Genomic DNA, 18141 nt, shown 5'->3' on the forward strand with positions numbered 1-18141 from the left:
TGAAATAAGACGAACACAATTCTGATTAAATCGACGGATTGGCATGCACTTCACGGACCTCCACGGACTACGGTAAAATAAGGTAAACTAAAGGAACATGAAATGTGTAACGTTAGCCTAAATTATATCTGATACGTTCAAATATTTATTCAACCCTGCCATTTGTTCATATCTTAATCATTGTCGTCATCTCGTATGACTTAATGCAGATTTGTAATAACAGTTGTCTGAATGAGCTTATTTTCTATTGCGCTGTCAATGACAGGTGAATTATTTGACGGGGTGATACGTGGCTGGATAGGAAGTTAAATGAATATGTTTATAGACAGGCGCATGTTTCTGTATTAGTTCGTTGTGTCAGCACGCACAAATTTCTCGCTGGCTCGCGCACTGTTCTTCTGTTACGCGCGTGTGAATGCTCTGTTTGTCTACATGCGAGGGCGCATCCAACTGCTTGACTTGGTCTCTCAGCTTCAAACTGTGCGAACCGCCGCTCTTCCCCAACCCCCGTTGCACTGCTCAGGCAACGAGGGCGGAGCCAGCCCAAATAAATGTGGGGAGGAGAAAAACGAAGACAACAAACCTTAAAAATGTAGGCCACGGCGCGTGACCCAGTTCCTCATGAACAACCCAGCAAATGTGAATGTGGAGCACGGCTATTATCCCCCGCGCCCGGCACGGTTCCAGGGCGGTTCTACTGTGTGTTTTTCTCTCTGTGCCAGGCAATGTTCGGGGGCTTTTAGAAATATGAAAAAGAAGATAGTAATGTTACATTTACCCAATTTGCTATTTAAAATAGCAACAAGGTATCAAAAGTTTGTATTGTAAGTATTTGCATGTCATGTCTCGTTACTGTTTTGACATGTATAGTAAGTCAGTAAAACTATTATATATTGTTATAATGTTTTTACTACAGATAATGTTTGGGGCGTGGTTGTGAGATACTGATGCTAGATCAGAAAAATAAAATAAAAAAACTTCCATTTACATAGCCTGTGGGCTCACCAGGTGGTAAACCACATCTCTTCACCTGTTGATTACACATGGGTAGTGAACCAGTGTCAATTTCAGTATGTGTGTGTTGTGATCTGAAGTCAGGGTGGGCTGGGCTGCTCCTAGGCCTTTGTGTGCCAGTATTCTTAGTGGTGTTCTTGGTTTTTGACCACAGTGAATACTGAAAGAGAAGATTGTAGAGTGTGTGTGTGTGTGTGTGTGTGTGTGTGTGTGTGTGTGTGTGTGTGCGTGCGTTTGCCTGCGTGTGTGTGTGTGACAGATATTTTGTTTTGGGCCCCCTGGAGAAGGCGATCGGTCTGAAGCTGACCTACTTTTCTCCTTTACTCCATACCTGCAGACTGCTATTTATACCCATGGCACAGGGCTACAGGAGCAACTCAGACCATCTCTCCCCTCACGAAAACACACATAGTCACTTGCTCTAGTGCTCACACACTTATGTGTACACATCTCCTGCCATCTCTGAGTTTTTTTTATCATTATCATTTTCCTAGTCTGGCCTGTGGAGAGCAAACCCATCCAGCCATCCACCCACCCACACAGAGTGAAATCTACACCCCCTCAAGGAGAATAGTGAGGGTGAGTTATATTCTTTTAAAGGATCTGGTCCCAGTATACATGTAAAAGCCTGTTTCATATATCAAGGCATGAATCCCTAATGAATCCCTTTTTATATTTAATGTGTAATAAGGATCAGCCCACATCTGTAATTATTTGTTTGTACCAGAATTTCTAGAGACTGAATTACAGTTTTGTTGAACCAAAACTGGGAAATTTATCACAAAGGAAAAAGTTATGTTGATCCTTGCTGATTTGCGTGAACAAATATTAACTTATATTCTGGGTTGAATATAAGTTAAGCTCAATTAACAGCACTTGTGCCACAATGTTTATTACCACAAAATAATAATATGAATATAAAAATAAAATGTGGTGTTTCCTATTTTTCTTAAAAAGCAAAAATATAGGTTACAGTAAATTAAGGGGGTCAATCTGTCAAACATTAAAATACCCATTCTTTCCGCTGAACATAAATACACAGAATTTACTAACCTTTGCTAAACTTTGTTATTATTACATTAAATTGTAAATCATAAAGCCCTTAAGCAACTGTAAAATTGTTTTAACACAAGAATTGATGTAAGTGCTTCCATAAAATTATAAGCTTCACATTTCTGTTTATAAAACTTTGCCCTAATCACTATTTAGTGCCTAGTCATAAAATCTATGTTAGTGTTTTTTTTTTTTTTTTTTTTTAAGAAAATCAGGGATAAATCCAAATCATTTTTGTGGTCAATTAACATTAATGTGTGATCACATTTACTTCTGCTTGGAAAAATTCTGCAGGCGAAACCCACCATGAAAAAGTACCTGGTTTGAAAGTGACTTTTTTGTTGGCAATAGAAAATGGACCTTCTATTACTGAAATTTTGCTAATGTGACTGCACCTTTTTTGCTAAATGCGGAATATTCATTAAACACTAATCACAATCAAAATGGATCCCGATTTAAAGAACTGATTAGGATACTTAATATTATTCATAAGGTCATCACATTTTATATCTCTTTATAGTCACAGAAGACGAAAGCACCATTGTGCATTCAGAGGGATGGAGGACAGGAGGTACCTGCCACCAGATGGAGGTGGAAATGCCAAACGCTCTGCCTCAGCTGAGTGTGACGCAGTGGATAGAGTGATCAGGAAGGAGCAGGATGACCCTGAGACCTCCACACAAATTTGTGTGAGAAAAGACGATCTCTGCGATGTTCCTCGCAAGGTGCCTCGTTTCCAGTATGTGGATTTCCCTTCCCTGCACCAGTGCATCCAACAGCTTTCTGTGCCTCCATTGAACAGCTGGCTGGGATCCTGCTCGTTGGCAAAGGCACCAAACTACAGGCCTGACAGTCCTAAGGAAAAGGTGCCCAAGTTTAAATACGTGGACTACCCATCTCTTCACCACTGCATTCAGCAGCTGTCTGTGCCTCCACTGGAAAGCTGGAGTGCAGGTCTGGTCAAGTTTAATGCAAAGGGGAAAGAGGATGGCTCTGGGTCACAGAAGAGACCCTCTCAACCTGGGACTGTGAATAATAACAAAAGCAATGAGGCAAGAGATCAAAAAAACAAGGACAGGAGTAGAGTTATATCATTTTCTTTCCCAAGAGACACACACAACTCGGTCTCAGGCAAGGAGGAGAGGCCTCAACATGATTACCCCTCAGAGGTGCCACAGAGGTTAGAGAAAGATAACTCACCTATCAGGTCCCGTGCTACTCACACAGATGCTTCTTTGCAATCAGATTGCAGATCAAGAGCAGAATCTGGTTCTGGATCTTGTAGTGATGCAGCAGTAGTGAGAAACAACAGACCGTCTATTATTAACATGGTGCACATGGATAAGCAGAAGCACTGGACAACGGCAGAACACTTGGAAGAACAACTGAACTCTCCAGATTCAGTCGGACGGGTACCATGGAAAACCATCCCGGAGTCAGTCTGCCCATTCTGCCAACAGATGTTCACAAACCCCGAGCAGTTCAGGGCTCATCAGCGGAGCCATAGAGATAAGGTGACTAGTGCTGCTAACTGTTCAATTAATCAACTATTTATAGGCAATGAACACAAATTCTCACTTCTTTTTGTGACATATACAAAAATGTTCTCTCTATGTAACTTACAGGGATAGTTCAAACAAAATGATAATTCTGTCATTATTTACTCACCTTGTAGTTATTTCAAACCTGTATGAATATTTTCCTTCTGCCGAACATGAAAGAAGATATTTTGAAGAAGCTGGGTAACAACATTTCTGGTCCCCATTCCATAATATTGTTTTTAATGGAGACCAACAACTGTTTAATCACCCACAACTGTTTTTTTTCTGCATTCAGCATCCTTATTAATAATCACAATATATTCCTGTCTTCACAGAGACCAAACTGATGTGCAGAAGAACTGAGTGAGAACTACTTTTGGCAAACAGTTAATGCCACATCATATGGAATCGTATCATCAGAGGCCTTCTTGTGTTGTTACTGGCTTTAGTGGCATTGCTGGCAGGACTATAGGGAGATCGAAGATGCATTAAGTACATTAGACAGTTTGGGTTCAGACCTTAGGGAGAATGTAAGACATTGACTTATGTTGTGATTCTAAAAAGGCAGAACTGGACAGACAGAAACACACAAGCATACAGTCGTGGCCAAAAGTTTTGAGAATTACATAAATATTAGTTTTCAAAAAGTTTGCTGCTAAACTGCTTTTAGATCTTTGTTTCAGTTGTTTCTGTGATGTACTGAAATATGATTACAAGCACTTCATACGTTTCAAAGGCTTTTATCGACAATTACATGACATTTATGCAAAGAGTCAGTATTTGCAGTGTTGGCCCTTCTTTTTCAGGACCTCTGCAATTCGACTGGGCATGCTCTCAATCAACTTCTGGGCCAAATCCTGACTGATAGCAACCCATTCTTTCATAATCACTTCTTCGAATTTGTCAGATTTAGTGGGTTTTTGTTTGTCCACCTGCCTCTTGAGGATTGACCACAAGTTCTCAATGGGATTAAGATCTGGGGAGTTTCCAGGCCATGGACCCAAAATTTTAACATTCTGGTCCCCGAGCCACTTAGTTATCACTTTTGCCTTATGGCACGGTGCTCCAGAATTGTGAGTGAGCCCACTCCCTTAGATGAGAAGCAACCCCACACATGAATGGTGTCAGGAAGCTTTACTGTTGGCATGACACAGGACTGATGGTAGCGCTCACCTTTTCTTCTTCGGTCAAGCCTTTTTCCAGATGCCCCAAACAATCGGAAAGGGGCTTCATCGGAGAATATGACTTTGCCCCAGTCCTCAGCAGTCCATTCACTATACTTTCTGCTGAAGATCAATCTGTCCCTGATGTTTTTTTTTTGGAGAGAAGTGGCTTCTTTGCTGCCCTTCTTGACACCAGGCCATCTTCCAAAAGTCTTCTCCTCACTGTGCGTGCAGATGCGCTCACACCTGCCTGCTGCCATTCCTGAGCAAACTCTGCACTGGTGGCACTCCGATCCCGCAGCTGAATCCTCTTTAGGAGACGATCCTGGTGCTTGCTGGACTTTCTTGGATGCCCTGAAGCCTTCTTTACAAGAATTGAACCTCTTTCCTTGAAGTTCTTGATGATCCTATAAATTGTTGATTTAGGTGCAATCTTAGTAGCCACAATATCCTTGCCTGTGAAGCCATTTTTATGCAACGCAATGATGGCTGCACGCGTTTCTTTGCAGGTCACCATGGTTAACAATGGAAGAACAATGATTTCAAGCATCACCCTCCTTTTAACATATCAAGTCTGCCATTCTAACCCAATCAGCCTGACATAATGATCTCCAGCGTTGTGCTCGTCAACATTCTCACCTGAGTTAACAAGACGATTACTGAAATGATCTCATCAGGTCCTTTAATGACAGCAATGAAATGCAGTGGAAAGGTTTTTTTGGGATTAAGTTTATTTTCATGGCAAAGAAGGACTATGCAATTCATCTGATCACTCTTCATAACATTCTGGAGTATATGCAAATTGCTATTATAAAAACTTAAGCAGCAACTTCCAATATTTATGTAATTGTCAAAACTTTTGTCCACGACTGTACAATATGCATGCACATACAGTGCACTTGTGCCCACAAACACACACACACACACACACACATGCAGAGTATCCTATTCATGAGTCAGAAGAGGACAGTATTTACTGCCCCACATAAGGACCTTCAGACATAATGGGGTTTTGGCTCAAGATGGGATTAGAACCAGATTTATAGTCTCTTCCACACATATATCAGAGTGTTTACTGGGGTGAGTGACGCTCGATGGACTGGTGCGTAAGAATATTTTATTACAAATGTATTCCCGACACTGTGTGCATGGTCGCAAGGGTGCCTACAAAATAATGGCTATTGTTAATGCTGCACAAACAAACAGGCTTGATAATAACGATTTGTTACATTTTATTGTTTTGTACTTTTTATGTTTTTGGAAATTAATGTCTAATGGCTTCGAGCTAGTAGTTTTAAATCTTAAAAATGTACCGCTGGTTTTCAAGTGTTTAATTGTGTAAGTAAAGATTTTTAGATACAGAAACAAATGTTAAACTCTTCAGTACAGGAATGCCCACTGCAAGAAAACCTATTTGACAGGTTAGTGCTCAGTTTCATAGATGAAGTATTTAAGCTTTATATTAACAAAGGAGCTAATCCAAAATCAATGACAAAACTCACTATTTACATTTAAACCTCAAGTCTAAATGGATTTTAGATATTGTGAAAGACCTTTATTGAACTTTTGTTTATAAAATTTTGTAGGAACATAATACATTTTTTTATTACAGTAAAGTTCTGACCAGCTATTACGTATACATAACATAGCAAAGGTCAAGTATTTCATGTTTTATCTGATTTGAAAGCTAGAGAGAAACAGTAACATTGTTTCTTTTATGAAACTCAGACAGTTACACAACCAAATTTCAATATATATTTACAATGGAATATTATGGATTTTATTATGCACTGTATGTTTTAATTCACAAATACACCGAAGATTTCAATCACTAAAACTTTTATTATCATGTCATGAATTTCCAGGACTTTCCCAAGCTCAGCTGTTGGGTTTCCTGTAAGCAAATACTGTCCACTTTCATTCCCACACAGAACAGATCGACAGGACTGGACAGGTAGCCTGTTTACAGTGAGGATTTTTAAATAATTTGAAACCGGAATGATGAAACATACTAGAACCAGAAAAATCTGTGTGAAAAATGAAGGTATAAACACAAACAAGGAAGAGCTAAGAAGCGTGAGAGACACGGTTATACGGTGGAATGGAAGAGGACAGACAATAGTGGGATCAGGTATTTGCTGTTTATTAACAATTTGTACGGTAAATAATTAACAAATTTGTTTATAAATATATTTACAGCTTTTGAGAAATTACTTTCACTTTCACTTTGACCTGAGAATATACGATGCAACATGCCTAATCTATGCTTCAGTTAATCTTATGGCACATTTTGTTTGTTAAAATACTTCAAAAACTCATAATGATTGTTCTGTAGGAAATTCACAAGTGTATGATTTGACTGATGATCTCAGCAAGAAGGAAAATATTTTAGAGGTGAGAACACTCTTATGTTAAATACATTCTATTGATAGCTTATAACATGGTTGCATAATTAAATACCAGTCAAATACAAAAGATCTGTAAAAAGCTGTTTAAAAAGGAATGGTTAGCAAAAAGACAGTGATGCCTCATGGCACTCTAGTTCTGGAAGTGATAATGGTTAAGTAACTGGATCAAACTTAGCAAATCACTCATTGTATCTTCTGTCTGGTCTGTAAAGGTTCTTTATCCTCTCTCTCAAACACAATCAATAATGAATAACCAACCCGTAAACACGTTTGGAATTCAGGAAGATGGAAACAAACTAAATCCCACAAACACAGTAAGCACTTTATGTTTACTTCATTTAGGGTGGCAATATGAGCCATTTTCCCAAGACGAGTACTTGCCAGGATTTCTATATTGCCTAAAACATCCAAAGTAGTTTGACCAATAACATGCAGGTATGTTACATAATCAACCAATCGTGGCGTGCGAGAAGGTGAGATCTACAGAGAACGATCAAAGCAATGCAAATACACATACATGTTAGGTGTTTGTTCGTTCATTCAACTTGAAGCGTCGCTGCGAACCGATCATTGTATGGCACCAAAGTACCAAGAGAGTGATTTGAATGCATAAGGAGCCGTCTGCTCTGCTCTCTATAGCTCTTGTGAATGTCATACAATGATCGATCTGCACAACACAAAAAGCCAAAATCTGGATATTTTAGGCAATATAAAAATCCTGGCAAGGACGCGTTCTTGGGAAAATGGCTCATATGGTGTCATGAAGTTGTACATTTTTATTAATTTCCACACATCTCTTGCATTTTTCCAAAGAGCCTGGTTTATTTCTCTGCATGTATAAATGGTACTACTGAACTGCTTCAGTACACTCAATGCCCGACCTCTCAGCTCCTGTGTGACTCCTGCCTTTACCCCTGCACTTCTGCTGCCTGCACCAACAAGCTGTGCCCCCTCGTCTCCACACTGCTAACCTGTGACTTGGTATCAGATCCACAGAGCAGAGTGTTTGGTTGTCCAACGTTCAGAGCCTGCCCTAAATGTCATAATCTGATTATGCATGAAAAAGGATGCAAATTTGTAATATGCAAAACATGCACTCACCAGTTTTGTTTCATCTGCTTGGAAGGTGATTGTAGCAAGGATAAAGCAAACTACTGGAAACTAACTTGCACAAAGCCGAGAGCAAAAAGACAGAGATTTATGGCACCACAATCCTAAACAGAGATTCCTCCCAGGGTTGGATAATATTGTATAAAATGCAAATGCAAGATTTGTTAATTGCTATACAGAAGTGACAAGTAAAAAAAATATTTTCACAAACATGCAATCTACAAAACAAAAATAGCATTGCATCGATCCCATCTTTTTCTCCTGTGCTTTAAATCTATGCTATGACATACACCTGACTGACTTGGAGTTTGGTTAGCAGGCATAACAACTCAAGTAAACCTCAATAAAGTAAGACTAGTTGACACAAGATGGTTTGTATCTTATTAGTGAAACTGACTGTACATTATCTTTACTATGACTCTCTGCCACTCTCTTGTATACCTAATATGTAAGAAATCTTAAAATAACAGCTCATGGTGCAATACACCATTCCATTTAAAGTATTAATGCATCTAAGGATTCTAAGTAGCAACCTATTATTTATTCGGTTCTACTTTACAGTTTACTTGTTTCCCTTGCAATTGTAGTGTTTTTATTGTTACTGTCATCACTTCATCTCATTCAATCTAACAGTATTCATATTAAAGTCTTACACAACAAAGTTTTTTTCAGGCACTTTAAATCTTAGGGAAATAAGGATATTTTTGAAAGACATTAAGGTACTATAGATATCTACTTGACCCGATGCTTTGAACTTTAAAGCAGGGACAGTCATTTCATGGATAAATCCAATAATATCATCTCAAAGGGATTGTTCACCCAAAAAGTTTAATTCTTTTATTTGGCATCATGTAACTTCCAACCCATTACACTTTACAACAAACCTCAATGATTAAGCTTCTATGTTTACCAAATGCGATGTTCTATTTATGCATGTTGATTATTGTTAAGATGTAAATAAAAGGCTGAAGTAAATCTGTTCATAATAATAAAAAAAAAACATTAAAAAACAACAACTTAATTTTGGTTCTTGAAAGTTTTGGTTAGCTGGACTTTTAATGGATGGACAGAAACCACTCAGGTTTCATTTAAAATATCTTGGATATTAAATATCAAAGATTAACTAAAGTAATTTGGAACAATATGAGGGGGAGTAAATGATTACAGAGTTTAAATTTTTGGGTGAATCATCCATTTAATAACCTTTCTGTTCCTAGGCTGACCCTATATTGCGATTCATCCTGCAACACATGACTACCATAAACAGTGCATTTATACAACTGTTGTCACGAACACTGATGGAACTTCAAACCACCATCATTTCGAAACGTTTTCCCACACTGATCACAAACATAAGGTTTCTCTCCTGTATGGATGCGGGAGTGGCGCTTGAGGGTCAATGCGTGACGGAAGCGTGCGCTGCAGATGGAGCAAGTGTATGGCCTCTCTCCTGTATGGATCCTCTGATGGATCTTAAGATGTTGTTTACGGTTAAAGTCTCGCTCACACAGGCCACAACGATACAGTCTTCGGCCAGGGGGAAATGCAAGGCGCTCAGGACCCTTGTAATTGTTGTGGAGCTTTGGGAAGTGGCTTTGTTGACCTGAGCTTGAAGATGACAGGAAATCTAGGTTGAGAGGCAAAGGACAGGGAAAAATACATTAAAGAAAGTCTTGCATAATGGCATATACGTCATGTGAGAAAGTTAGGACAACCTACTGAATTCCATGGTATCAGGACATAACAAAAATATCTGGTCCTTGGAAAGTCTTAAAATTTTTAAAATAAAGCCTCAGATGAACAATATCATGACACATCACATTGTGTCATTATTTGATTAATAAAAGCAAAACCAAGGTGTTAAAGTCATGAGTGACAAAGTTAGGACACCCTGATTCAATTGCCTGTAGATCCACTTTTAGCTATTATGAAGTAATCTTGAAGTAATAATTTTCTGTAAGATTAATCAGTCGCTCACATCGTTCTGGAAGAATTTTTCTCCCACTCTTCTTTACTACGTTGCTCCAGTTTATTGAGGTTTGTGGTCATCTGTTTATGCACAGCTCTCACCACATGATTTCAGTCAGGATGAAGTCTGGACCATGACTGGGCTATTGCAGAACCTTGATTCTTTTCTTTTCAGCCATTCTGTTGTAGATTTGCTTGTGTGCTTGGGATCATTGCCCTGTTTCATCACCCAATCTTGGCCAAGCTTTAGCTGTTAGACAGATGGCCTCACATTTGACTCTAGAATACTTTGGTATACGAAGCGCTTCATGGTTGATTCAATGACTGCGAGATGCCCAGGTCTTGAGGCTACAAAGCAAGCCAAAAATCATCAGCCCTCCACCAGCATGTGTGACTTTTGGTATGAGGTGTTTGTGCTGATATGCTTGTTAGGTTTTCAACAAACTTGCTGCTGTACATTATGGCAAAACATCTCCACCCTGGTCTCATCTGTTCAAAGGATATTGTTCTAGAAGTCTTAAATGGTTTGTTCAGATGCAACTTTGCTAACCTAAAATGTGCTGCCATGCTTTTTTTTTTTAGAAGAAGCTTTCTTCTGGCAAGCTTTCCAAACATGACATACTCAAATTTTTATAATTGTTATGTCATGAACTCATTTAACATGTTAAATTAGTCATTGGATGCCCATTTGATATAGGTTGATATAATTCTACAGGGTCTTAATGAAAAGTCTATAACATACTTTGGTTAAAATGTCTCAATGGTAGTTTTTTTTACCCTCTCAAAATTTCTAGTCTATTCTAGTCCATTTTGCTTTAAATGCTAATGAGCTCTGTTGACCCCGCCCCCTCTTCTGTGATGTGACGAGCATTACTGTTTACTTTAGCTGCAAAACTTACTAGCACATATTAGGAAAGGTGATTTGCAAAGATTCATAAAAAAACCTTATACTCAATTCTTCGGTAGATGAAGCTCGATCACAAATGATTTGCGTGGACATAGACACATTTAGGCACCATTCCCTTCAAAACGAAAGTAACGTTAATCCTCTCCATCTTCAGTGGCTCAGATGTCGGAAGTAAATGACAACTGCTATGTTTATTATTACATCCAACAACAGAACACCTCAATCGCTTAGTCTGAGACATTCTTGCATTCCCCTGCACCGGAGTCGACACAATGACAGACAGCTCACAGCTCACACTCAGGTCGGGTTAAAGCAAGATCGTGGGAGGCGCCTGTGCAGAACTACGTCATTCTGACAGTACATCTCAAAACAGCCTGATTTGAGAAAGGGGATTTTAAAATAGATTAAAAAAAAAAACACTGGGTGGATTTTTATCATTATAGGAAGCATGTTTACACACACTTCCAACACACATTTATGTTCAAACAACAAAAGTGAATTTTGCATCCGATGACCCCTTTAATCGAGGCCTGTAGAGTGAAGGTGAAGTTCTTGGGTTGTCTGACATTTCACGAGTTCACCCTTACATCTAATCTGAAGGCGAATAGTAGACATATTTTGGCGTGCTGTCCTGGGGGAGGGGTTTTCGGGCCCAGAGCATAGACTGAACCCAAATATCTTCCCCTATCCCTAATTTGGGATAAATAGATTAGAAGTGAGGAGTTGGGGTGGAGGAGGGATGCCGAAAAACTGTCGTGGGACAGGAGGTAGGAAGACTGGATATATATATACGCTTGTGTGCTAGTTAAGATGATTAGCTAAACGAGATGCACCTGTGCCAAATTGGATGATTATCTGATCGTGCTCCTCCCCAACTTTGTTAATAAAACCACATTTCTTAGAGTGTTACACGGTCTGATCTTGGGGTGAATTTGCTGGGACGTCCACTTCTGGGAGGATTGGTGTCTGTTTTGAATATCTTCCACTTGCAAATAATCTGTCTCACTGTAGAATGACGGACTTCAAATTGTTTGGAAATGGCCATATTACTCTTTCCAGATTGGTGGCAGCAACAATTGCTTCTCTAAGATCATTGCTGATATCTATCTCATTGATATTGTGTTAACACACACCTGAAGGCTCCAGACCAGCAAACTGCCAAAACTTCTGCTTCACACTTGCTGATGATCAATTAATCCAAGGAATTTGATTAGCAGTGCCTGAGTGCTACTTACACTCTTGATTCATGTGTTAACACTAAGGGTGTCACAACTTTGTCAGAAATGGATTTTCCACTTTAGCTTTATTTTTGTTAAATAAATAATTACACTGTGTAATATGTCATGTGTTGATGTTCGTCTGGTCCAATTTCCAAATTTTAAGACCAGCCAAGGACCATTTTTTTTTTTTGATGTCCTGATAATATAATACTATTTGCAAATTAATATCAGCCCAACTAGCATGGCATATTACTCATACAGCACTTACCTAGGGATTGGCTGGTGGACTGGCAGCGCATGTTTGTTTGGCAGCTCTCTGACTGCAATGGCTCAGGTCTCCAATCTTCCAGTAGTTGAGACTGTGCCAGAGAAAATCTGTCTGAGTTAGGCTCCTCCACTACAGAGAGGGTAACTGGGACTGGTTCACTATATCCCTCCTCTTTTTCTACCTTTACAGCCACTTCAAGGGATGACTCCTCACTCAGCACGTTTGTAACCATTTCAGCACATCCCTGCTCAGTTTTGGTCATACTGTGTTGCTCATTCTTCAAGTCTAAAAAAAGAAGCGTCTCATTAAATTTCATCAATACTTTCCAAACCATGCACTGTAGAAAACAATATTGTTAAATTTACGTAAAAATAAAAAAGGCAGTTTTGCCAGAAATTCATCACAAAAAATGCTGTGGAAATGTTTAAGCTATTATGGGATGGCATATTCGTAACTGTAATATTTTCACAAAATAACAGAAAATGTAACACAAAACACCTGACATCTGAGAACAAAAACAAGATTGTGTGTGTGTGTGTAAAAATTGCATGTTTTAAACAACTTGAACCCTGAACAGTGTCATACAAGTGTAAATAGATATCACCACTGCCACAGCACAAGGTTATGGGTAATAACAACCCACAAGGGTTATAAATGAACATGAAGCCAAAATGTGCCAGGTGTTACAGGGGCGGTTTGTTATTGCGAAATCATAGACATTCGGTCATTTTAAGTGGTTTAAGCTTTTAAACGTACGCTTTTTTAATCGTCTCCGAATAACTTACCATTTGTCTCCTCTAATCTATAGGGGGTTGACTCTTCTAGCGAGCTTGAAGCCTGCGCGCATGCGCCTCCATGGGGGTTCCCACAGACGGATCCTCGCTGGAATACATCAGTTTCCCTGTGTCCACATACCTCAAATACATGTTTCGAGTCCACAGCGTGCTCGGTTTGTTGCCGGACGTTATTAAGGTGATTTAACTGTGAACTCCCGCTACAGCTAATGGGGGTCGTCACCAGCTCTCTGCTAACGTTAAAATCTTCAAAATTCTGTGGTTGTTGATTCAAGCGACCACAGACATTAGTAAGTTGTGTTTCAGCTGTTTGTAGCTTGAACTTCAGGGCACTGTTGTCCCGTAGAGCCTGTTGAATTCTGACCTGCACGTCTTTGAGCGCTCTGTCCAGCAGTCTCGTGATCTCAGCGACGGCGATCTCTACCGCGACGCCGAGCGCGTTCTGCAGGGTCGCAGTCAGTTCATCCTGAAACGAAAACGAGACGTCAGCGATCACTGCGGGATTTGCAGGGCCTGTGTTTACCGCCATTTGCTTTCTCGTTTAAAATAACTTTACGACAATATTTTTAATGTCTTAAGAAGAGACGAAGCGCACCGCTCACTGGATAACGCTGAAGCGGTAAACGTTTAGTAGTTGGCCAACCAAGACGTACCCTTCGTTGCGTGCAGTTGAAACCATATATATGGTTAAAACGAGCGAAGACAACAGAATACCCTTAAAGGGACTTTGAAACCACTGAACATTTGTAGTCCTTTTTACTTGTTTCTAGTCAATCTCGTTCAACCCCTCAAAAACAAACAAGCAAAATAAATGTAAGAAACATTTGAATTAACTGTCTTTAATACTGTTAAAATGTCCAATATAAAGTGACTGAATAAAACTCCGGGAAACACAATAGTCCGCGTTGCATGTTTTATGTATGACGTCACTTTGTAGGCCGATCGGCTGTTAGCGTCACACTGGTTCCCTCAACAAAAAGGCTTTTGGGCTTTTGGTTTATAGCAAAAAAAAAAAACCTCTGTGTTCACCCATAGTTCATGAAACTTACACGTTTTGTCCATCGAGATAATCTTCACAAAACAATAAAACTTTCATGAATTTTGAAGCCTAAATTAAAGAGGCAGAACTTAAAAGCTAAAGTTAGGCTATAAACGAACTTCAGCTCCACAGTCACTTGCCTTCAGTGTCACCACCAGCATACTCCCGACAACTTTTTCAAACTTATTTTTAAGGTGTTCAGTGAAAATGATTTACTCTAATTGAATTTTAATCCACACTGCATATACCTTTTTGTTATTATCTGGATACATATATACAAAACTTGACCCAAATTAATAAATAGTAATAAATATTATAGAAAATAAATGAAATAACCATAACTAAATGACATATGAAAGCACGTATTTCTGTAGATTTAGAAATAAGGTGCATTAAAAGTCAATAAATCCTTGTTTGATATGAACATTTTAATAAAAAACCTGTCTCCACATACTATTCAATAAAATTCTAGTCCCACAGCACAGGCAGGTGCCTGTAGTCCCATTTAGCAACTTGTTAGCAACCGTCTTTTTAAAGAAACGTGACCGTTTAAAAAAAATCAAGAGTGGGGTGTAACTGTGTCATAGAATAAAATGTGAAAGTATCTTGTGCTTGTGTGAGCCATGGTCCTTTAGGTTCTGATAAAAAAATTTTAAATAAATATTTCTTCAAAACACATTAGGTTGCACAGAAGAAATACCCTACACATAGACTGTAAAAACATGGACGTAGTGTCTGTGATGTCCCCCGTAGGTTTCTGAAGAGCGTTTTTGAAGCTCAAAGTAGGTGGAGCGGGCTGTTAACATCTTGGTCATCACCGTGCATCACTCTGGACAAAGTGGATATTTTCCTTGTTCAGAAGGCCAATCAAAGTAATTTGCTTTCACAATCAAACACACAGCGTCTATATGACATGGCGGCAGCGGCAACAACAATACCACAACGAGAATTCTTTCTTTGAGTGAACATCTGAGCATCGTTATGCAAATCTTCCCACATAGTGACTTAGAGATGTGGGGGCGTGTTAGAACGAGACGTTTCAGGCGGGTGTGGTGGACTGTTAACTTTGATAAAGAATATCTCTTTGGATTTGAGACTTTAGTCTTTGCAACTTCACAGATCTTTATGCACCAAGAGGTTGTAACACTCCAAAGAGAAAGGAAAGATTTGGATCGCATCATATGACCCATTTAAACATCTGCAGTAACCGCATTCTAATATTGCATAATATATATAAAATATATATAATAACCTTGTTTGTCCCACAAACCATGCCCTACCACACATTTTTGACTGACTGAAAAACTGTGCCACATTAGGTTAATCATACTGTCCCACTTTTCTGAACCATATTTCCTAAAGTGAGACACTGGGAAATTTGATAAAAAACATAAAATATATAGTTTATACATACAAAGTTATACTATATTTTGATGGACATCATTAAATTATATTTTAAATGTTTATAATTAATTTATACTCCTAAGTTTGTCCAAACTCTATGTCACTGACCTTTGCACAGTGTGCTCTCTGTCTGATGATTGCTCTGCCCTCAAATATGACTGAACATCTGAGAGTTCATGTGATTTTGATGACATGATACCGCAGCTTTGGCTAACCCATAGTTTCACTGGCGTTCATGTTTTTATGGGGGAGCTACAAACACTAGACCTTAGGTGACCTTTAGTGCAATTCACAATATGGGAGGAAATCGCTTCACATGAAACTTGCACATTAAGTTCATATTCTGGGCTCTTCTCGTGTGTAAGTAGACTATGCTTTATTAATAAGGCGTATGCTGTCTTAATGCATCAAGCCATAATAACCATTTTCAAATAATGGTTTTCAAAGGGAGGAAAATGCTTAACTTGAGACTGCGTGTCGCGTTCTGCTTCCCAGTAGGCAAGGCAAAGTTTGCAAGATTTATAAGGTGTATACCGAATTTAGCTGTACTTTTACACCATCTTCTTTTATTAAGCCTATGGGAGAATAAGTTTAGCGTGTAGCGTTCATATTAGTCTGCTTTCCTGAACCTATACTTTATAAATACATTCTGTTAATAAATATACAGAGTTTGGGCTTTTTCATTTATACCACTGTCTTGTCTTCGTTCATTGAGCCACGTATTTTCGTTAGGTTTTTTTGAGGCACAAAACACTTAACATGCATTTTAGCTCAATTTGCTTTCATATTCTGGGCTATTCAGTTTGTCTGTAAATAGTAGCCTATATGTTTAATATTAATAAGGTGTGTTCTCCAGTGTCAGTTTTAGTAGAATACATTAAGCCGTGTTAAGCGTTTGTGAAACAGTCTGCAGTATTTTTTCCATGAGAAAAAAATTTAAAAATAGAAAATCATTTAGATTTAATTTATTCAAAAGATAATTTCTAAAGTCACAATTTTGCAGAAGTAAAATTGAAAAAGGGAAATAAAATGGCAATTGTACATTTATGAAGTAGTTGAAAAAAAAAAAAGAATGTTTGGTTTCATTTTTTTTCTGCATTTGCTTCATGTGGTCTGAAAATTGAATTGTGAAGCGTTACACGGACCAGACTTTTCTACGCTGGTAGGAGGTGAAAGCTTCAGCGGCTTAAAAATGCCTTCAATGTAAAATTTGAATAGAAAGAGAACATTTGGCATTCTACAACACAAAATAACTGCTTTCAACAGATCAATCTTTATTGCTAACCAAATGTATTATGTATAAAAATAAATGTACATTCAATGCGAACCCACACAAGTTGAAAGCTATAAACAGGCCAAATACACACTGTATACAACTTACACACTGTATACAGCTTGTATAGCCTGACTACAAGCTGTATAAGTAGGCAAAAAACACATTGGAAAAGGTGATCAGCGTGGCAAAGAGGATTTTTTTCTGAAAAGCTAATGATTCAGTTCTCTTCCAGTGAATCTGGATCAGTGTGGAAAGGTCTGAAAGACATCACCAACTACAAGACCATCCCCCAGCACCAATAAACAACTGGCAGATGATCTGAATTTTATTGGTTTAAAAAAACACCCCACACCCACCCTGAACACCTCTCCTAACAGCCATTAACACCTCCTGCAACCTCCCTCTCCCCCACACCTGCACTTCAGATCAGCGAAGATGATGTGTGCCAGGTCTTCCAGAAGCAGAAGAGAAAGAAAGCACCAGGCCCAGATTGTGTTACACCAGACTTTCTGAAAACCTGTGCTGACCAGCTGGCCCCCATCCAACAGATCACTGTGTGTGTTGTTGATGTAAACAACAAAAAGAAAAAGTTGCTAGGGTAATCTCAAAAGTTGCTAAATCTAGCAACAAAATTGCTAAATTGGCAACACTGCAGGCAATCCATCTACACTTGACAATAATTGTGGAACACACTATTTATACACGTATATACTTATTTATCTAACACATACTTATTTATATAATACACATACTTAGTTTACATTTCAAATTTGCACATAATATACTGTACCTGTAAATACAATTGTCAATCTGTATATTGTTATTCTGTATTTACTTGTTCTATTTTTATTCTTTTATTATTTGTGTTTTTGTTCTGTCGCTGTCATTCTGTAGCACTGCGGAAGCTGTCATGAAAACAAATTCCTTGTATGTATAAACATACCAGGCAATAAAGCTCATTCTGATTCTGATCTAG

The 18141-nt window shown here is 38.6% G+C and overlaps 3 protein-coding genes across 4 annotated transcripts; 2 read left to right on the forward strand and 1 right to left on the reverse strand.

The window, feature by feature from the left end:
* Positions 1–2582: 2582 nt before the first annotated feature.
* Positions 2583–4201, forward strand: LOC132140384 (uncharacterized). Its single transcript, XM_059549174.1, has 2 exons — positions 2583–3581; positions 3944–4201. Exons 1-2 carry the CDS (start codon positions 2625–2627, stop codon positions 3953–3955), a joined length of 969 nt encoding a protein of 322 aa, XP_059405157.1. The 5' UTR covers positions 2583–2624; the 3' UTR covers positions 3956–4201.
* Positions 4202–6170: 1969 nt separating this feature from the next.
* On the forward strand, positions 6171–8950 carry LOC132141145 (potential E3 ubiquitin-protein ligase ariadne-2). Of its 2 annotated transcripts, none has more exons than XM_059550418.1 (4): positions 6171–6902; positions 7107–7165; positions 7392–7493; positions 7993–8950. In XM_059550418.1, exons 1-4 carry the CDS (start codon positions 6770–6772, stop codon positions 8395–8397), a joined length of 699 nt encoding a protein of 232 aa, XP_059406401.1. In that variant the 5' UTR covers positions 6171–6769; the 3' UTR covers positions 8398–8950. The 2 variants fall into 2 exon arrangements, with proteins under 2 accessions (XP_059406401.1, XP_059406402.1); XM_059550419.1 differs by having other exon boundaries at positions 8044–8950.
* A 514-nt stretch (positions 8951–9464) lies between these two features.
* On the reverse strand, positions 9465–14154 carry si:ch211-284e13.5 (uncharacterized protein LOC793850 homolog). Its single transcript, XM_059550420.1, has 3 exons — positions 13438–14154; positions 12653–12937; positions 9465–9916 (listed from the first exon to the last, which is right to left on the reverse strand). The coding sequence occupies exons 1-3, from the start codon at positions 13973–13975 to the stop codon at positions 9576–9578; spliced, it is 1164 nt and encodes a 387-aa protein (XP_059406403.1). The 5' UTR covers positions 13976–14154; the 3' UTR covers positions 9465–9575.
* Positions 14155–18141: the final 3987 nt, after the last annotated feature.

The sequence above is a fragment of the Carassius carassius genome, chromosome 5 (assembly GCF_963082965.1).
Source record: "Carassius carassius chromosome 5, fCarCar2.1, whole genome shotgun sequence".
Classification (NCBI taxonomy): domain Eukaryota; kingdom Metazoa; phylum Chordata; class Actinopteri; order Cypriniformes; family Cyprinidae; genus Carassius; species Carassius carassius.